General features: G+C 38.6%; 1 protein-coding gene across 6 annotated transcripts in view; it reads left to right on the top strand.

Moving 5' to 3' along the window:
- FTO (FTO alpha-ketoglutarate dependent dioxygenase) overlaps positions 1–22,110 on the top strand; it is a 227,171-nt gene that overhangs the window by 185,175 nt on the left and 19,886 nt on the right. Inside the window, exon 9 of one of the 6 annotated variants that reach the window (XM_064722837.1) lies at positions 16,074–16,162. The exons of 4 other annotated variants lie outside the window; for them this stretch is intronic. In XM_064722837.1, the coding sequence (XP_064578907.1) occupies positions 16,074–16,131 (58 nt within the window). In that variant the 3' untranslated portion in view covers positions 16,132–16,162. Of the gene's footprint in view, positions 1–2,308; positions 2,390–16,073; positions 16,163–22,110 lie in introns of those variants that run through there. One more of the 6 variants, XM_064722840.1, reaches the window with a different exon arrangement.

Raw genomic sequence — 22,110 nt, 5'->3', positions numbered from 1 at the left:
AAAGCAAATTAACAGACTTTTCAGAGAAAAATATTTCACTCTGAAAGCAAACTCTGCTCTCCTTTTTTGGTGGTAATTTTAAAGCACCAAAATGAGAAGTGCCTGAATTCTTAGCTGAGTTTTCCATCCGTAGAGGGGATGTGTGTGCAGAATCAGAGGCAGGGCTGGAGAAAGATGAGCTGAGGAAGGCAGTGTCGATGTGTTACTACCTGCTTGCAGCCATAAGGCCGGGGAGTCATTTGTGACACTCTGGGGACAATTTTGTCACCCTGACAGTAATGCTGTTATGCACCAACTTGACACACAGGAAGAATCCATAAAGACAGATAAGTAACTGTGAAAGTGGCTGGGGATCAGCCTGAGTGCTACCACTCACCTGCAGTGACAAATAGATAGTCATGAAGGATTGCAAATCCTGCCCAGCACAGAGAGATGTCAGTCCAAAGCCACAACACTGCCTGCTTACAGGGGGGCTGGAGTAAAAATACACAGAAGGCACACAAGGGCCCCAGGCGTGAGCATGAGAAGGTTCACTTCAAACTGTATTAGTTCTTCTTTGTAGTTTTTTTTTCCTTAGGAATACTTGATCTTTCACAACTGGACAAAATTCTTATATTAATTTTGTTTGATTGGGCTAATTCCTGGAATTTTAATTGAAGTGGGTATATGTTAACGTTGGTGTAATGAAAATGAGATTTTGGCCATTGAGATTTTTGTGGGAGCCAATGGGTCTCTTTCCAGGTGTCATTTTTTTAGTAATTATTTTATACCAATAGAGGTCCCCATCTGCAAATCCAATGAAGACTTTGTGACTTAAGAAATACATTCTGCTTTTTAAAATACTGTACTTTAGCTTTTACAGTCAACCATAAGTGCTAAAAATCAGTGCTAAACTGCTGTTTGTTATATTCAAAACTGTGTTAACTCTTACTCCAAATGCATTTCTTTTTCTAAAAAAAAAATGTGATTTTTAGTTTAAAAATATTTTATAGAAAGCTAATGGTAGTTTTATTGCTTTTTTGGTTTGTTTGTTTAAGACAAAGGGATGTAATCTAACCTTCAAGACCACTTTGAATTCATTCACTCTTTTGTGACTACTGTTTAATTATTCCTGTTTGATAATTTGAAGTTTATTTCTCAGGAAAGAAGTGAGTTACAACCAAAGGCAGATGATGTGCTTGAGTTTCTATTTTGTTAACTTTATAATCTCTGCTTTTCTTCTTTTCTTCTCAGTCTAGCCACTGGCTTCCACTTTTAAGGGACTTCCCTTTGTAGGCAGTTTCTGAAGTAATTTTGATCCTTGGAAGAGGGACTGAAAAACCTGTCAACCATTCATTCCCTTACATCCCACATGCTCGGGATTATTTTTTTTTCCATGTATTTTCTTTTTTTCTTCCGATCTGCAAGTTCCATGCATTTCCATTTTCTTTTTCATTCTTTCCCTCTTTGGCACTTTCCCTCTTGGGCACCGACTGCCCAGATGGTTTGTGCAAGGTGTGGCTTGGTGTGTTTGGCTTCCTCCCCGTATGTTCTCCTCCAATCACCCTTTCCTGGAGCTGCTCTGGCATTTTGTCCTCTTGATAATGCCCTCCCCTGGAGTCCCTGAAGAATAAGAGTTTGGGTTAGCTGGGGAATCAGTCCCAGTAATGACAAGTCACATAATGAACTTTTGTGCTGAAAGATGCACTGGTTGTCATTATCAGCACTTTCAAACTATTTAGCAAATACCTAGCTGGTTTCTCCATTGCTGTAATTTATTTGAAGCACAGATAAAGTAAACCTAATAAACTAAAATGGCAAAATCTGTTTTCTCCCTTGTCCCTGCCCTATCTCAAGTTCCTCCTCACAGAATGCTTTTTAGGCTTAAGTCAAAATATCTCTACCCTGCTGGATCTTATCCCTTACATTCCTGCTCTGTTTTATCCTTTGCTGTTTGTTTGGTTCTTTTCTATCCTTTGGCCCACCCCTTGTGGTACAGTACCTGTTCAGACAAGCCTTTCATGTCTTGCAGGTCTTCTCTTGTGCACTACCAGCCTGGACAAGTGGTTTGTTTTCTTTACGTGCTCCCTTCTTGTCCAAGGCTGTAACAAGTGTTGCATTTGTTAAGAATTGTGTGTAGCCACTTTAGCCTAGTGTAAGGCTTTTTTCTGATTTATTTTCTAGTTGTTACAGAAATCTGGAGTACCTAGAGAACAGTTTTACTGTAAGAAATATCTCAGGAGAAAAAAAGGAGTTTATAAATTCAGATTAAACAGACGTTCATTTATCTCACAACTGTTGCTGAGATGGTGTCATCCTCCCTCTTCAGGCCCAGCCCAATCACCAGATAGACATTTTTGGCTTCTTTAAGACCATTTCTAATGTGTCTTCAGCTGCTATTTTTGAACAGGTAGGGTTTGTATTTCCATTGCAATCCTGAACAGTAAAGCCTTTTTAAAGAGATCAAGATTCATGTCCTATAAAATTTAGGAATTATTTAATAAAGATGTAGAAGATACTCTGAAAGTTTTGTGGGTAGAATTTGCACACCAGTATCTAACTACCCATTTTACCATATTTTTGCTGAGTCACAATCATTTGAGCTAATCAAAATTAAGGTCAAATACTTCTTCACCAAAAAGTGCATTTTTTACAAAGCTAAAGCTCCTCATGATTAATGTCACTGTTTTATTCAAACAAAATCCGTTTAATTTTGAGTTTGATCTTAAGTTCAAGTTTTTGATTATTAAAAAAAAAAAATTTTGTGGCACTTGAAATCACCTTCTAGAAGGGTAGATCAAACTCATATTTGGTTCATTTTGTTCAGCTTCTTGACAAAAATACTACATCTTTGATGTTTTTTGGACTTTATAAGATAAAGCTGTGCAATGGCCTGCAGGAGTTAAATGACTGCTGAATAAATTATGGCAGATGTCAACTCATCCCACCAGGGATGTCACCTATAGTGTGAAGGTGAAGGTCAGGCTCACCTGCCACAAGTCCCACCAAGCTGAACATCACCACAAAGAACACAGCCCAATGTTCTGATGACTAAAAACCAACTGTTACTGCTCAGTTATATGAATCACATTGAGTTTTGTAATTTGGAATTATTTGATAAAATAAATGCAATATAAAAAAAAGCAGTGGAAATTTCAAATTTTCCTCTGGCATGGAGATTTGCAGTTTCACTCAGCTTATGTGCAATATGCCATTGGCAAAGCAATTCCATTCTATAGTCAATTGCTCTTGTTGGTTGAACTGAATGCTAATGCAGGAGCTTTTAATCTCATTCAAAACATATTAGTCGGAACCCAGAGAGCAAGGGGATACTGCCAAAAGGTATCTTGCATTGACAGCAGAACTTCTAACTTTGGAGTTCATCCCTCCTATTTCCATTCTCATCTTAGCTCTGATTTGGGTAAGGAAAATACAGTTGTTTCCTGTCACTGCCTAGGAATTCCTTAAAAAAAAGCTTGTTTCATGTTTTACTTCTCTTTTTGTAGTGCCTCTACCCAGAAGCTGCATAATTACTGCAGTGTTTATATTTTGGATGGTGTTAAAGCAGTAGTTGTGCTTTAATACCTTATGGATCTCTAGAGGGTATTGGAAGACCTTTTTTTATACTGTATCCCATACACTTATGAAAAAATTGAGTGTATTAATTCAATGGATTGGAAACATTGCTTAGCCAAGATCTTTTTATTACTGAAGTCTGGATCTCACAATGAATACCTCTTCAGACTGGACTGGAAATGAGTAGAATTGTGTCCTCATTTGTCATCAAGAGATTGAAAATGATAGGCTTAGATAACTTGAAATTCAGTATGTCTGGTGATTGCTACATCTCCCTTTGTTAACTGTGATTATTCTGTATTTCCTTGGTGATTGCAAGCAGACTACTTACACTTTTGTATTTTCTTCTTTAAAAAAAAGGTAAATCTTTTTAGAAGATCCATGCTAAACTCACAAGTCCAGTGCTTTGGCTGGTGCACATTCTTCAGGCACAGTGTAAGTTGAGTTGATGGGAAAACAGAACAATCCAGGAAAAACATCTCATCTTTGACTGACTTGATCCCAAGCAGGGCATGTTTACTGTGCTGACTGCCATGATACTATGTGAATTTATGTCATTTAATGTCACTTTCAAGGTTACTATAGAATCTAAATGCACCCTCCCTGGAAAGGCAGTGTGTTAGTAGTTTTGTGGCAGGAGCCTTACAAGGCTTGATAGTTTTCCATAGCACTCCACATTTTTGCCTTTTATACACAAGGAGATAATACCCTGAGCCATTGTGCTTAGTCATCTGCTGCAAAGCTCAGTATCCAAATTCTTTACTGTCCATGCTAATCTAGGGTTCTTCCAGAATGGAGTAAGCATAAACTGGAATCGGGAGAATCTGGATTGTATTTGTTTCTACACTTGCTGATCCTTTGATACTTCAAGCTGCTTTATCAACCATCTTAAGCATTTTCTGAAAGACACCTCAAATCATATTTTTTTATTTGGGTGGGTCAATAATCATTGTCTAAAGAAGAGAAGCTAACAATGGGGTAACAAGTGACAAATGTAGCAGATTTTGGTTTTTTTTTTTGTAAAACTAGCAGATTTGATATGTTGGCTATTATAGGCCTTTGTGGTTACTATAGACCTACAACAAGCTTACTATAGTTCCTGGCTAGTAAAGGAGTTATTTGTGAAATGTTTCTGCTAACAATGCCCATGTCCAAAGGCAGGGAATGTAAGGAAAGCTGGATTTGTGAAAGTTTGGTCAGAGAGACCTGTGATGGTTCCAAGCCAGAAGGACATTCCTGAAAATTCAGGAAAAGTGCTGTCCACTAAATAAGCAATGGGAACACAGGGAATTGTTTTGCAGGAATTTTTAGTGGGAATTGAACTTAGGAAACACCACACGTGTTCTACTGCAGAGAAGGCTGGAGGTGTGCACAGAAGCAGGAAAGTCACAGTGTTATGAGAAGGGCTCACGGAGGTCAAACCCTCCATTACAAACTGAATAGATTGTAAATAATACACGTAGGTCACAGACATCTCTCTTTTTCCAATGATTAATTATGCAAATCTGGTATTCTATCTCAGGTCAGATCTCTGACCATGTAGATTGCTCATTTTTTGTGGAAAATTTCCGAGTTTTACCCTCTCCTCCCTAAAAGGAGTTTCAGAACTTTCAAGCTTCATTTTTTGCTAATTTATTTCAAGCAAAGTGCTTTTTATGAGCTTATCTACTATTTTTTGGCATTAAAACACAAGCAAAACTCAACCAACTTGAACAGGTTGAATACCACATCTGTGCAGAAGATATCAGCACACTTATTTATGGCTCAAAGAAACAGAGTCGAAATTAAAGCAGCTATTGCTACAGAATGGATAAGGGGCCATTATGAATTATCCATAATTACAGCGATTTCCTAAACTAATAAACCTGCTAAATCTTTTCTGCAAAGGTTAGTTTACACAGTGCATATAAAATCCGCATGTGCTACGCATCAACCACCAGCTGTCTGACAGTGTGTTGCTATTGCACTGAGTGTTCACATAAATTTTATGTTGGTTATATTAACAGTCAGTCCATATCACTACCCACAGATGCCAGTAGACATAAAAATTGCTCTCCAGTGAGCCTAAATATCCCTAGAAGCTAGTTGTGTCTAATGTTCCATGTAGTATTTGTACGTGAAAGCAGCAGATTGAAAAGTTATTTACAGATGAATATTTCAATCGAGTTAGTTCATATTGGCCTACTTAGGCTTCTTTGCTGGTTTATTTGTATGCTAAATAATTCACTAAAGGTTCTTGTTTACTTTCAAAAGTAGTTTCTATGAAATGCAAACAACAGAGCCAACTTTAGGTGCTCTAAAGGCTAAGCAGCCCTCTTTTAAATGCAGGTCAGAGCCACAGACAGCATCTTGCAGATGGGCTGTCACTTGCAGTTTTACCCTTTTAGTTGCTGGGTCTTTAAAGAATTTACTGGGATTTGATGCTTTAATGTAAATATTTTGCAATAATAGGGGTTTTTTTTCTTACTCAAGCCTTTTCTATGAACAAATGTGAAGTCCTTGAGAGTCTTCCCATTAAGCAGACAGAGCTGGCATGTTGTGGGCTAGTTAGTCCAGTGCACAGGACTAGCAGGTGCAGTAGATATGTGATTCCTCCTGCTGTAGGACATAAATACATTTTCATATGAATGCCTATGGTCTAATGTTTGCATACCATTTGTTGTATACTTTAATTTCTTGATTAATCAGAGCACTGGACAAATGCAGTCATTGTCTGTTCCTTTACTGAGATGCAGGAACTTGGCAACACTTCTAACACAGCACTGTCTACATCACAGTGTTCATCTGTGTGCTAACCTTTTTATTTTATAATATTGATTTTATCATTTTTACTGTTTGTAGTAGGAGTTGCTTTATTGATATTTACTCAACCCCTCTTTGTGCAAACGCTGTGGAATACTTTGTTGCAGGTATTGACAGACATTTGCTGGTTGCTTCACCAGCATCAGCTTATTTCACCCAAATGGTATTCAGATGCTGTAATTGTTTCTTGCTATTGATTTTAGATTGCATTCATAACATGCTTCCAGAGACCATGGCACACATGCTGAGTCTGGCTGTAGCTTTAGTTCAACCTTTTCAACAAGAATGTAAATCACCTGTATTAAAATTGAAACACCATACTGTTTTACGTCTTGATTTGCTTTTCAAAGATCTCTCAAGAAGGATGGGGACAAGTCATTTCTTGATAGATTGGGAAGGAGTATCTTACAGCTTTCTAAAGAATTCTGAGCTATTAATGAATATTCTGGCATGATACTGGGGATGATGTACTGTCAATGCTGATCTGGTTTTGTACTGTCATTGCTCAGGCAAGGGTTCACAAAGACATTTAAGAGTGAGTTATTTTGTTGCCTGCATGTCCCACCATTTGTAAAATGGGGACTTTTGGGCAAATCACATCTTCAGCAATTCCTATGGATGGGTGTTAAGTGCAACATGCCTTCTGAAAGAGTTTCTTTAAAGAATGTGTGATTTCACTTGACTTACACTCAAGTCCCACTCAGTCTTTCCACAGAAGTCTTTATTAATAAGTTGACCTGCCAAAGTGCCATAGAGGCACAGGCCTTTAGTGGCATTCCCCAGGAGATGAAAACCCCAAATATCAATTTAAATAGTTTCACTAGGAAATACCCAAGGATGTAGGAGAAGCCTACAATATGACCTAAGAGTGTTAACTGGTAAAACATGCATAACATGTCTGGTGGCTTTTATCTATTACATTTTTAATTTATTTATTAGTCAGACAACAGCAGATAAGAATGACAAGTTAAGATAAGATTTGGAAACTTGACATAGCCTTCTAAAAATCAGAGTAAATGTAGGTCCTATAAAGCATAGGAATATTTCTTCTCTTTTGACCCTAATGTATAAGATGGCTCCTGATTTATTACTCATTTAACTGGTGGTGCATTTTGCACAGCAATTGCTGTGTTCCCATGCTGGTATAACTTTATGTATCTATAGAAATCTCTTTGAAGAACTGAATAGTATCTTTTAAAATTAATTTGCATACTTGTTTTTGAAAACTGAGTTGCATTTTAATAAAAGAAGCGGGGTACATTAAATACAGTCAAAAACAGATTCCCTAGGAATGTTCATGAGGGTTTGTTCCATAAGTAGAGATTGGTACAATTGAGCAGATTTGAAAATTTCACTTGCATTAAGAAGAATTTTAAAAGGAGCATTTCATAAACATGCAAGAGTGTATGTTTATGTGGAGGAAAACTTCATTACGTGGGGAGTTAGTTTTCCCAAAAGATGAGTTGAACATTGTTGTTATTAAAATACAAAAACCATTTTCCAAGATATCAGCAATCAAATGCAGTCCTCATGTGATTGCATCAAATAGAAAACTTGGCCCCACTGTGTTATGTGTGAGTAAAGACAAATCAGCAGCTCTTGCACAGCAGACAGGCAAGGAAAAAAGCCATTATGAAATATTAGTGAACATGTCATGAGACATCAGTAGTTTGCAGAAGCTGTCCTGTTTGTCAGTGCTGCCCTAGTTGCTTAGAATACATGCATTGAAGAAAAAATTCTGTATAATTTTTATATGTGGAAAAAAACCCCTGAATTCATTCCAACTCATCGAGAAACACAAGTGTTATGAAAGGAATTAAATTGCATGCTTTGTACTTAGATAAGAATGTAAATGTTTTGCAAGTGTACTAAATATTTGGAATGCAGCATTTTAGTGTGGAGAAACTGTGGCATCTTCAGAGTGATTCTCAGCTTTCTGCTTCCTGAGATCATTTCCTGAATTCAGGGGAGGTTTCTCTGGGCAAGGAGCTCAGGACTGGGCTCTGTCACCGTCAGTTAATTGGGCAGAAATCTGCAAATGGCAGTGTTTGAAAGAAGTGTGTGCAGGAAGGCAGACAGGCATCCTGCAACAACTAATTCACCCACACAGCACATCTTTGAACTGTCTAAGGCATAGCTAACTGTTTACATGCTACCAACAAGAGTAAATAGTCTGAACAGAAGGGAGAGACAGAGTTGCTGTGAATAAAGAAAAAGATTACAAGACAGCCCATCTGCTAGAGAGTAGCTGTCACCTCCAGTTACGAGCTGGAGGCAGCCCTACCTCAGAGCAACTAGAGAGACCAGTTTATTATTCAAACAAGAGAGAGGAGAAGCTAACCTAAACCTCCACTTTCTGTCTGATACAGTGTCAAAACATCAGTTTCAGGGAATTTTGTGGACAGAATAGTGAGGATGAGTTGAGTCTAAACACTAACAAAAAAATAGCTGAAAGAACTGCTTCAGCAGAGCTAAATGGCTCTCCTAGCTAATAGCTATGCAGGGGATTGAACACCCTGGCTCTCAGGTGTAAACAAGAATTCTGCCAAGGAATGTACTACTGGCAACAAGGAAAAGAATTATATTAATAGCTAAGGCAATCTTGTTATCCTTAAGAACCCTGATTACAGCAATTTAAAAAACAATCACCTGGTTGTCATTGTACTGCAAGCCTGACAAAGGCAATTTTAGAGGGCCTTAAGCCACATTATTTCCTTTTCTCTTTGGAATACCTATTGTTTATATATATATAATATAGCAGGGATTGGAATACCTATTGTCTTTGGAAACCTATTCTTGTTGTCTGCAGCCAGGTCAAGGTTCCCTCCTTCCATTACTGTTGTCAAGACCAGGTAGGGTGGTCACGGCATTTTTCTCTTATCTTACAATATGTGAGGAACCAATTTAATTTTTATTTATGCCTCAACACTGTCTGATTTTATTTCTCAGACTGTGGGTTAAGAATTTTCTTAACATCCATTTTCTGGCAGCAGGTGGAAAGTTGCTAGAGGAGCTGTACACCCTGTGCTGCGCGCCCTAACACGTGGCACGTGTGGAGGTCAGCTGGCACGTGTGGCAGGGGTGGAGATGGCCAAAATTCCAGTCTCTGAGCAGGACCCCTTTAGAAAATGGAGGGAAGCTCTGTCTCTGTGAGGATTTCATTAGGGCAGAGAAAAGTGCCCCCACTGGGCTGCAGTGACTCCCCTGAGAGGTGGGGAAACTCCTGCTGCTGGGGGACAATTCTCCTGACTAGCCAATGGTCATCCTCAAGGGATAGGACTATGGGAGGAGCCGTAGCATATAAAAAGTAATTAAATGAGTCATAACTGGATCCCATCTGGTTTTGGTTCACTTGTCCATTTGTTCATGCCCTTTTTGCTCCTGTTGTCACCCTGCTTGCATCCCATCTTCCTGCAGTGCACCCTGCTTCATCCCTGCTTGCCTTACCTGTCCGCACCTGTTCTCTCTGCCCTGCTTCCCCTCTCCACAAGCCTGTCTGCCCTGCCCACAGCAACCTGCTGCTTCCCAAAAAAACATCTTCACTCTCTGCCACCTATGGCCTTGAGGACCTCTATCCCAGTGCCAAACTGCCCTCAGGTTTAGGCTTAGGCTTAGGTTTAGGCTTAGGCTTGAGAGAGGCAAGAGCCTACAGGTCCAGGAGCACTGGGGCTGGAAGAGGCATGCCACAGCAATCCCATCAGTGCCCCACCATTGCTGCTTCTACATCTTTGTGATCTTCACCTCCTGATTTAATCTGAGCATGTCACTCAGGATTCTCCCCCCCAGCCATTTCAACCAAGGTTGATGGGACCACACACTCACAAGACAGTTGATTTGAGCACAGAGTTGGCAGAAGGATCCCAAAAATTCTAATGGATGGTCTTTCCCCAGGGACATGTTAGAGAAGGTGGTATTGGAATGTCAGACAGAACGTGAGAAACCAAGCTCAGAGAAATGCAGTGTGAACCTGAGCAAACTCCCTCTCAGTGACTGAGGCAGGGAAGAAATTGTGCTGTCCGGGCTCACAGCATGCACCTCAACCTGCTGGTTGGAAGCCAACAGTGCACACTGGGATTCTGGTGGTTCTGTCCCTGCCTTTCTTTTCTCTCTTGGTCTCTTTTTCCCCCTCTCTGCTTAGTTTTCTCTTCCTCTCTAGTAGGGACATGTATTATCAATAAATTGTTCTCAGATACAATTTTTGCCTAATTTGTGTTTGATTCATCCAAGAAATATGTTAAAAATAATGATACAGCAGATACAGCAGAATATTAAAAAGAATCCTTCCCTTATAGCAGAATGCAAAACAGTGTTTTTGTTTTACCTATTGTCCCTTGGGGAATGGACAAATTGGGTGCAGACATGTAGCAGGCCATCTTGACATTGATTTTTGAAGGTTCATTAGATAAATGCTGACATCATAGATTGATGTCTCTTTAAAACAGTGCCTGGCACAGAACCATTGGGAGAATCAAAAATATCGACTTATCATGTTTGTGCAGGAGGCCCATGGAGATCTCCTGCATTAATGGGTCTATCAATTTAGGTATTCTTTAATTATTCTAATTGTACACCTTGCAGCTGGAAAGTGGCTTTATTAGGACTTCTGACTAGGTAGTCACACCTTTCAAAGAGAAGAAAGAGCAATGAATTATCTACTTTGTCATCACATCTTGAATTGTTCAGGGGGTTTTTCAGTTCCTTTCTTTTTCTTTATTATGTGCTAATTTGCCTGTGTAGTGTGGTGGTAAAAATGAATAGGGATGCAGTGATGGGCCAGTGCAAAACACAAATGCTATGTGGTAGTTTAGAGAAATAGGTGCTGGTAAAATAAAGTTGATGGTTTTGTTCGTGTTTAACCCCTCACCCTGGTACCATCAATAGATTGAAGACATCATTTGTATCTGCAAGTGTTTGTTTAATTAAGACCTCCTAAAATCTTTGCTATTGATTCATTCCATTATCTTATTGATTAACTGCACTGGATCATGTACTTGCTCTTTAGTGGAAGGCAACAGTTTCAGCCTGCTGTCATTTACCCACAGATGTGAACAGTAAGCAATGTTCAGCATCCATGTCTGCCAAAGTGTCTTGTGTTTTAATGAAGTACTGGCTGCAATTCCCTGTATTACATGAGAAAAGCCAGTTGTCTCCTGCTGGTGGTGTGACCAAGCATAAAGGTTTTCTTCCAGTTATTCATAAAGCAGCTGCTTACCAGGGAATGCTGGAAAGTTGTGCTTTGCATTGCTGTGTTAAAATCTAGAGGTTTGAGTCAGAGCAGCAAATTAACACAGATGACCTGCATATCTCATTTTCACGGTTTGTGGTTTGTTTTTTTTCTGTACTGGAAAATAATGTAAACCAGGGCTTTTTATAATACAGTGTCATTTTTGTGCCTTGCAGCTTTACCTTGCGGCGTTTTCTGCATAACCTACTATTAATATGTGTGTACATGTGATGAAAGCATCTCAGCACTGCCTCTCTGAAGATTTTTCTCAGGAAAATGATTCAGTAGCAATATTCTGACTGCCCAAGAATTGCACTGTCTGGCTACATTTGTGCAGCTGCATGTCCCCTTGTTTGTCAGCTCTTTGTGGTTTTTTCAGAGGGGAATCCTTTCCTTATACCATTGTGACAGCAGTGTGGCTTGTAGTACCTTATTCTACAATTCCAGAAATGAGTTTCTGTGTTGGAAGTGGGAGTCTGATAACTCTGACCTGGGGACCAGCTGCCACAAGGTCACACAAGTGTAATGACCTCAGCTGCTTGCCCGCCCTGGGGTGGGCTGAGTGCTGCTCTCAGAATTGCTCATGCCACCTCTCAGATTTTTGGGGAATACCATTAGTGGCAAGGAGAACGTAGTGACTGACAGTAAAATTATTGGTAAGTCTAAAGCAAGGGGAAAAAACCCAGCCCAGCATTTTCTCTTTCTGTCCTGACATTTGAGTGACAATCCAGATTGGACCAGGGTAGCAGCCAATATTTCAGTGGAAAATTTTAAGACATTATGCATGCCATATTGAGGTGTTCCATGGGAAATAGGGCATACATTCTTTATTTTCACATGCAGCTCGCTCTTGACATTTCCAATACACTATAGGTGCTGTGGGTGGTCTCCTAGCAAATGCCAGTGGGTTCTTTGCTGCCCTTGTGAAGGAGGGGCTCAGAAACTCCCACCACGACAAAATCACTACTTTTTCCTGCCTTTTTTATATAAAATGAAAACTTCTCTACTTGAGCTCTTTTAAAATTCTAGCTCAGTTGAGACTTTTATGTTTAGTTAAGTTTATATATCTGCTGGCATGCTTTGTTAATTTAAGCCAAACCCTCAACTTTACCTTGGCAGAATCACTGATTTTGTTGGGTTCCCTGCACCCCAATAAATGAGCTAGCACCAAAACAACATCCAGCGGACAGATGACTGTTCTGATTGCTTTTCAGGGTCTGTGATGGCAGCAGTTGGTCCTGACTCAGCCTTTTCAATACCTTACCATGGCAATTTGTAGTGCCTCAGGTTATTTGTAACTGCATAAATGCTGAAATTAAATCACAAAGCGCAAGTTCTTTAAGTTCTTGTTCTTTAAGCCATCTCTGAGAAATGTTGTACAGCCTTTTTTCTTCCTTTTTTTTCAGAATCCATTTATGTGCAAATAATAGGTTCTTCTGTTTGCTGTCATAAATAACTGTAATATTTATGATTTAGATATGTAATATGTACCATATATGAAAAGTTGCTAGTCAGGTTCTGGAATTGTGCAAGACAGGGTAGAAAGGATTGCCTTGTTACAGGAATCATCTTTGTTTCCCTTCTGATCCAGAATCATTAATTTTTTTCTGTTTGTTTAACCCAAATGACAGCTTCACTTTGGGGTAGCTGTTGTGGGAGATCCTGGCAATCTCTTAGGGGGCTGGTGATATCCTAGGAGGCTTTGTCTCAGAGCAGATCTAGACTGAAATTTGTATTTGGTGGGGAATAAGTGGGAACACAAACATTTCCCTGACCGCCCACAGGAGGCTGAAGGACCAAGGCAGCAGCCTGCAGACATGGGGCAGGGTGGGACTTGTTCCTCCCTCTGATCCTTCCTCAGCTTTTCTCACCTGCACAGGCTTGGCATCTCTGTGATGTTCTTTCTTTCTGTGCCATGTTTGGCTTGGATTTTTTGCTTAGCTGCAGTCTGCTCCTTTTCTTAGGTTCTGAGCACTTACTGTGATTAGACAGCACTCAGCCAGAATGGGCTCTGTCCAGTTCTTACCAATCATGGAAACGATGGCAGAGAAGCTCCACGTGTCCCTTCTTATTTCATCTGTGGGTGACTGACTGCAGCAAATTCACCTTAGATACTTTTGTTCTGGATGGCTTTAAATGAGCTGCAGGAGGATTTGGGGAAGTGCCCCATGTCCATCACCTTGTTGAGGGCCCAGTTTAATTGGCCAGATCAGAGAAATCCACTTTATTCTGGGCTCTGTTGGATGAACTGTTCAGAGTATCCTGGCTAGCTCAGGGATGCTTAGGGAAATGGGATCACACCTTTGCATTGGGAGTTAGGCTTTATTCATTTATGTTCACAGAAGTGTAGAGCAGTACAGTTTCATTGTTTTTCCAGAAAACAGAATGGGTTTGTTTCACACTGTCCTAAGATCCAATTACTCTGTAATCTTAAGTAATTAATTTATTTCTGCAGAAAAATGTAAATAGTAGTAAGGAATACTGAACTAAAGGGCAGCTGTAAGTCCTGGGGAAAATGTCAGTACTTGAGACAGTTTCTGTATGGACAAAAAGTCAAATTCTTAAAAATTTACCATAACCTTCAATTCAGAATACACTTTAGCACAAGCTAGTGGAAGTATTTCGTGTTCCAAAAATATGTATGACTTTTGAGAGATCTTTTGGATATATTTAGTTAAATATAAGTTACTTGTTTCAAATATGTTAAATGAGTTTTTTTACTATTGGAAATGTCTTTCCAAAATATCTTTGAAACATTTAATAAATTGGAGCCAACCCATTCCATCAATTTCTATGATTCCAAGAAATTAGGATTTTCTGGTGAAAACAGACTTCATTGAAAAGATCCCAGCTAAATCTATTGAAGATTTATTATTTATCATGGACCAAATCTTGCTTTCTGTACCTACATAAATAGTTAATGAAAGTGCTTCCAAGCATAAAGCATGAACTATCTGGACCAATGTTATAAAGTGCTTTGAGCTGGGAGAAATAGAAGCTGAAACATGGAAGTTACATTATAAGTAGAGTTATTTTTGTTCTGTAGAAAAACTTTTAATTGTCAGACTTAAAAAGAAAGTATTTTTTCCCTTTTTGAATCCTACAAGACTTAACTTCAGCACACGCCTAATGTTATATTGCAGTTGTCAAAAATTCAATGCTACTGTTTTGATTACTGAAGCATAGGTGGAGATGAACTGAACAATTATAACATCCAAATAACATTTCAGGAATTGTCAAACTGAGCATGACCTTGCAGTGGAAAGGACTTATTTTAAAGTTGAAATTTTGGTGTATAATGTCTTTACCAGTTTACATCTTTGCTGACTGGAGTATACAAGGGTATTTCACAAAACACATCTTGGTCTTATCTGGAGATTGAATTTACTGCATTCATAAAATAGAAATCTGAACTCATGTATCTTTATGTAACATTGATTAAAAAAGGATATTTTAGAAGAAAAAACACTTATAATTGCTGAAACTGGCACAAGTGATTGCAGTGCTTTGAAATCTGAATAGAAAGAAAAGAACAGTTTGAAGTGAGGTCTACATTATAACACAAAGGTAATCCAGCATTTTTGGGAAAGAAAATGTATAGGATTAATCTTGCTGGATTTCTCCCCAGAATTACTGTTTACCATTTAAGATAAATGAATTCTGAACATGCTTCCTAAATAAAACTGAACACTCTGTCCAAGTTAATGGGTGTCTTGTCTGAATGACAACAGCAGAATAAGACCATATATGTTAATATGAGGCATTACAAACTGAAAGATTTATGTTTGCAGAAAGTAAATGAAAGCTTCACAAATCTTTGTTGCTAACTATATCCACCCTACACATAGAGGACAGCTTTCTCAACATATGGGGTCCACTGGTAGCAAACATAATTGGCCAAAGCATGTCTAAGAACTTGGGACATCATCCTATTCTGAGCCCTTTGTTGCTGTCATTACATTAGCAATTTCCAGATTAATTTTCACATAGAATGCTACAGAATAGAACTGTCCTAATATAAATACTTCATATTCAGCCATTTGATTTCCTATAGAACCTATACACTTGAAATGCAAACTGTGACTATCCTTGTATCTAGCATGTTTGCCAAAACATGATACAGAAAACTTTTCTATGGATAAGAGAGATAACTTTTCTACAGATAAGTCAGAATATTCACTGCTGTGGGTAGTTTATACTGTTGGTGAACTTGCCCTTCCAGAAGAGAGTCTGGTAGGTCATTCCACACCAATGAGGAAAAAAGAGCACAACAGCACAATCTAAAGGTAAATAAACAAAAGCCTCCATGGAATTTCTGCTCTGTAAAGCACTGTGTTGTGAAGATTTCTTTCTTTCTAACTTCCCTTCTTTTCCCTCCATCTGAAGCCAGCTATAAGTCCATTAGGATTTCTTAGGTGCTGTAGCAGGCTGAAACAACCCTTGCTGTGATTGCTGGTGCACTTGTGTGGTTCTGTCCCTTTTTCCTCTGCAGACAGAAATCCAGATTTTTCAGAATCTTTGGCCAGAGCTACCCTAGGAACCTTCTGTAAATGGGAGATACTTTGGAAGAAGGATCCACAGGTATATAACTGCATGTTGATTTTCATGCACCCCAAAAGACTGGGCTGTTTCTATTTTTCCCTTGGCAATTACTCAATCTCTCTGTAGGTAGGCAAATAATTTCTCACCTGGAAATGAAACAATGAGCAAACTTGTATGAATTGCTTTTTCTTCCTGACCACTTATTGCTAAAACACTGAAATTTAGTTTTAATCTTGTCTATACTCCTAGAGAGTCCCCAGGGGAAAGGAGCTGTTTTATGTACAGCTTAGCCTGAAGCGCTTGCGTCACTGTACAGTTTTGTATTGCTTGTTTAATAGACCACAAAAGTCAACATCTCTTTGGAAGAACAATTTGTGCTTAAAGTAGTTGCAAATTCCAAGAGATCCTGTTGAGGCAGGATGTTGTGAGAAACCCAAAGTTGGAACAAAACCTCTTGTTCCCTAATTATAATATTAATACTTGGGAAAACTTAAGCCAGTCTGTGTTGGTTTATGTCAGTAAAGGTTTGGGTTTTTTCTTTATTTCTTTCTTTCTTGCCCATCCTTCTTTGGGAAGTTGGAAGTAAGTCAACATTTTTACCTTCAATGTAAGAATGTTTCAGTTGCATATTATTATGGAAATAGATTGCATCTCTGAAAAGACAGAAACTGCATTTTAAATATCTTTAATGAAAAGAGGTCAAAAACCTTAGTTCACAGATTTATAGAATAAGTGAAATTGAAAGGGATTTCAGGAGCTGTACAGACTAACCTCTTGCTCTAAGCATTGTTATCAATGAGGTCAGATCAGATTGCTCAGGGCTTTAGCCAGCCAGAGCTTGAAAACCTTCAAAGATGGAGACAGTGCAACTTCTTTGGGCAACCCGTTCTACTACTTGGCTGTCTTCATGGGAAGAATTTTTTTTTTAATATCTGGTTAAAATATCTCTTGTTTCAGTTTTGATCTGTTACCCCTTGTCTTCTCTGAAGGGCCTGGCTCCAACGTTTCCTTGTGAGAATCTCTGTGGTACTTTGTTGGTTTTGTCATGCAGGTGGAATGCAAACCATTAACCTATTTCCTCTGAGCCCCAAGCCATCAGAGTAATTTTTGTTTTGCCTTCCTAGGAGTCCATTCAACGTGGAATAACCTTTCTTATTCCTGCAGTTGTAGGTGTCTGTCAGATAAACCCTGCCTTTGGTCACAAGCACAAAACATTTGGTTGTTTAGTGTCTTAGGTTCTTTACAGGTGAAATACAACTAAGTCACTAGTTTTCATAAGATGGGGCATGTATTGAATGCACTTACAAAAGTGCACAGTATACATGTACACAGGAAATTAAGCAATGAAGCTAATATAAGATTGATGAGAAAAAGCTTACTGTCAGCATGTCATAGTATTACAAGCTGTATCAAATTTGTGTGCCCAGCATTAGGTTTAGAGAAAGCACATTAAAAGCAATGTATGGTTGCCTGGTTTCTTCTTCAACTATCAAATACACAGCCACACATGAGCAATCTTGAGAGCTGAACATAACCCCTCTGACAATATCAAACTCTTGAGTTCTTCTGACAGCCACTGGTGAAGCCAGTGAAGTTATTCTGATTTGTAGAATAACACATTGTCTGTTCCTTCAGACAAGTGAAATTACCATCCTCACCTGGCCATATTGAAATTATTTCATTGATTTCAGGAAATCCATTTCTAATCACCTTCAACCTTTTAGCAGTTTCTGTTGTGATGGATAGTTTTACTGATTTCAGACAGCAGCTAGAGCATCTATCCTCCTGTGGCAGTGCTGAATAGTTCTATGTGTACACTCATGTCTGTATTATAAGTGTTTCATTGCTAAACATTCCAGGCCTACTTACACAGGCTGTGTGCAAGAGAATCAGGAGTTCTGTTGAGACCCATGTCTGACAATGAGTGCCTGGTGAATGACTCAGAACCAGGCTCTGCAAACATTGTGGGATTGTTAACAGTTTGAGCTTGACAAGATCTAGATGTCTAGATTTTATATTGATCCTAAATTTTCCATCAAAAAATATTTCTGCAATTATGCTTTCACAAAAAATATTTCACAATTATGCTTTCATATGTTTTTGAAGGGAAAAAAGAAGGTCAGCTTTTAAAAGGTGGCATGACCAAGCTAATCATGCTGTATAGTTTATGCACCTAGAAATATTAATTACTAACTTAAGTAAGTAAATTAAGTAAGTCTCCTTAAGCTTAAGGAGAAGAAAGTACAGCCCCAAGGAACAGTGTTTACCTCTCCCTTTTATTTTCTGAGACAATTTAGTTTCAATAACCAAGGTAAAACAAGCTGAACATGGGCAAAGCTAATTAAACAGAAAAAAAACCCAAACAAACTGGTTTTCATCTGTTTGAAGTCTCAACTCTTATAGCAAAGGAAACTCAGAAGTTCAGTGGAATAAAATATTAAGGCACATTTTTTAGCAGGACCAGATGTGTAAAGAAACAACTGTATGAACATGAAACCAAGCACATTTGAGGCTGGTAGAAATAGCACAAAAAAGTCAGAAAGACCAGTGAAGTGCCGTTTGGAAGCTCATTTCTTTGGACCTTGATCTTATGCTAGACAAATAGAACAGGAAGCAATAGTAATTGAGTTGAAAATACTTAACATGAATTACAGCAATAGACAAAACATACTGCTGATGTAAAATAGAGCAAATAATGAGTTTTTGGACCTTTAGGGTTCATAGGGCTGAGAAGATTTTTTTATTATTAATAAATATTATTTCTGTTTTTTCTGTAACAACATGCAGAGTTTTTATCATATAGTAACATTTTTTTTATCAACAACTAATTGAATCCATTATCTACATCATTACAGAATACATGGAAGAGGGAAATTTGTGAAGGACATTATAAAAGATATGACTTACTTGGTCATTCCAGGTTGCTGGGATCAAATTTGAAAGCAGCTTGCTCAGATTTCTAGGCTGCTCTGCCCTAGCCCCTTGAAAGGTGCCTGTTATTTCCTACCCATTTGTTATAGTATCCTGTTCTTGGCAGGATGCCTACTATTTAAGGTTACTTTCATTAATCAGCCATAAGTTAATTTCTTTGCAGGCAGAATCTCTGATCTCATTATGTTGTCTTTAAAACTGAAGACCTTAGGTTGTTTTATTTTTACTTTGATACCACTGTAAAAAGGTAGACTTAAGTTAAGGAACCGTGTCTCTGAGGCATCATTTGGTAGTCATTGAAAAAGTGACAAATTGGACAATCACGAAGCAATATTCACATCTTTAGTTAAAAGTTACAAAATTCAGTGACTGATGCATTTCTGGAATGTGGATCATATCCTTAAAATAACCCTCACTCTGTGGATTTCCTTGCAAACATACATAGAATTATTCTCACAGGCTGCCTGGTGTCAGGGCTAAACACATAATTAAGTCAGTGATAACATGAGAAATTAATTTTTCCTGCCCAGTGGCACGCAATTCTTTTTCCAGGGGTTCTGTGCATATTTTAGCTTATAGCTGTGACTCTCTTTGTTGTACTCTTTTCTGAATTTTTTAATAGCAGTCAACATGTTTAAAACTTTATAGACTGATCCATGACTCCTGTAGTACATTCTGAGATGTTTATTTTTTCTTTTTCTTTTTCTTTTTCTTTTTCTTTTTCTTTTTCTTTTTCTTTTTCTTTTTCTTTTTCTTTTTCTTTTTCTTTTTCTTTTTCTTTCAAAGATAGATGGCCATTATCAGTATATGGGAACAGCAGTCTGACTTGATATGTTGCATATACTATGAGTTTAATGTTTTTTTTCCATTGCACTTCATTTCCTTAATGCTACCTGAGGTACTTGGAGACACATGCATCCCTGTCTTCTGTCTTTGAGAGTTAACTTCAACTGGAGCAATAAAATCTGGGTGCTTTTTAGAGCATTAAATCTGGCGAGCGGATATTTGTCGCGACGTCTTTCAGGACCACCAGGTGTATGTCAGGGAGTGGGAAAGTTGCTCCACAGGTAACTCAAATCTCTCTGAGCAAGGCTGGTACATGAAGAAGCCATTTGTATCCCACTGAGTCCCACGGTGCTGAGGAGGTTGCTGAGATTTACATGACTGCAATCTCTGCAGCTGATAAGAAGGGTGGCTGCAGCAGGGCTGCATCCCCGTGACCTGAATCCCTGTTTCTCGTGCTGCAGAGTGGCACTGGTGGGGCTTTTGGGTTTTTATTTGCTTTGGTTTTAGCTGGGTCAGGGCTGCTGTGAAGGGCATTTTATGGAAGCAGGCAGCTGGAAAGCAGTTATGTGGGAGAGCTCGGGCAAGGGAGCCCTGCTGCCCCTTGGGGGCGAGGTGGGAATGCTGGGTCAGAGGGAATGCACTGCCAAAGGCCTGAATGCCTGCTCCATGGCTTACTTAGGGTTGCCCCAATGCTTTTAGACACAATTGTTGTCAATGGTATTGATCAGATGTTCTGATAATCCAGCGAGCTTCCTGATGTGTTAAATTCCTTTCTTTCACGTGGTGTTAAGTGTGGAAGAAGTATCTGTAACTCTCAGTGGACACCAGCAAAGGATGACTGCCTGCCATCAATTGTGCTGCACATGCCAATTCCAATTAGTCATTTACTAGCCACTTTTAACACTTTCTAGCAATTCTGTGTATCCTTCAAATATACTGTGTACTTCTGGAGTTTTAATTTATGTTTTTATCAGAAGAATTACACAGAAAGTTTTATTTACATCAGGCATAGAAAGTGGTGAATTAAATTTCTGCTACCCATGGATTCTTAAAAGTGTGTATTCACACTGAAAAGAGGACAAAGAAGCTACCAACTCTAGAGGAGCAAAATGTTGTATTTAAAGCAATATAGAGCAAACAGGACCAAATGTAACATTTCAATGTAAGCTAAAATTTGCAATGCATCTTGGTAGGAAACTTAACTTTGCTTAAGCTTCTGATTTCTTTTGCATAGTTGCTTGATAATTTTATGAACAGCTTCTTTCTATAGAAAATATAAAGTTTTCAATCTACCTTAGCTTGTGCTATGAATTGGTTACAATGTAAGAGGAAGGGTGACATTTTTGACATCTTTTTTTTTTTGTGTGTGTGTGCATGCATGTACAGTAACAGCTTCCAGGTTTCCCGTTCTCCATCACCACTAGCTCAGAAGAGCTGTTAGTGCAGACGAGATCAGATATCATCACCAGTTTTGTCTAAAGGGTCTTGTGTGATGTCTCACCTTATCTCCACCTCCTCCCTGCCCTGCAGTGGAGAAGGGCAGGAGTGCAGCCCATGGGAAGGCATCCAAAACTCCCCTTCAGTCAAAGTGAGACTTAATACAGCAAGAAATGGGTTAATGATTGCATCTCCACTTCAGCAAATGCACAATAAAGAGGTAGATTAGGAGAGATGAAAAATTTATTGCAAAAGTGGCACAGTATTATGAAAAACAAAATGATTTCATTGAGCGGGAGTTCTGTTACCATAATCCTAACAATAAACTCTGTTACAATAATAATAGGAGAAAAACTAATTGCAGCAAGGACAGGACAAATCTTTTTTAATCCTCCTTGTCATCTCAACTAAATCCAAACCTATTTGTATTAACCTTTGCTGACAGAGTCACATGATGGACATAATTTCTAGTAATTTACCAGCAGTAGATCTAACCTTTCTTCATCAAATATTCATAAAGGCATGATTCTCAATGATTTTCTGTCTCTTTTCATATTTACAGCTTGTTGTCTTCTTCCTTTTTACTATAATTTGAACACAATTGAAGTCAGATGGAATTAAAGTGGAATTGCTACAGTGGCTACAGTACCTGAAAGCAATGAATAACTAATTGAAATTTCTTATAAGTCGAGATCATGCTGTACTCTGATGGGACTGCATTAAACAGTCCACATGTCCTTGCCTTTTGGGGGGTTAAAAACTCAACCCAGATTAAATGGCATCAGTTATTCTTAACCCAGATTAAATGGCATCAGTTCTTGTCATCTGCATAA

Source organism: Zonotrichia leucophrys, chromosome 11 (assembly GCF_028769735.1).
Source record: "Zonotrichia leucophrys gambelii isolate GWCS_2022_RI chromosome 11, RI_Zleu_2.0, whole genome shotgun sequence".
Taxonomy (NCBI): domain Eukaryota; kingdom Metazoa; phylum Chordata; class Aves; order Passeriformes; family Passerellidae; genus Zonotrichia; species Zonotrichia leucophrys.
The sequence above is the reverse complement of the archived record's forward strand: the minus strand, read 5'-3'. Positions and strand labels throughout refer to the sequence as shown.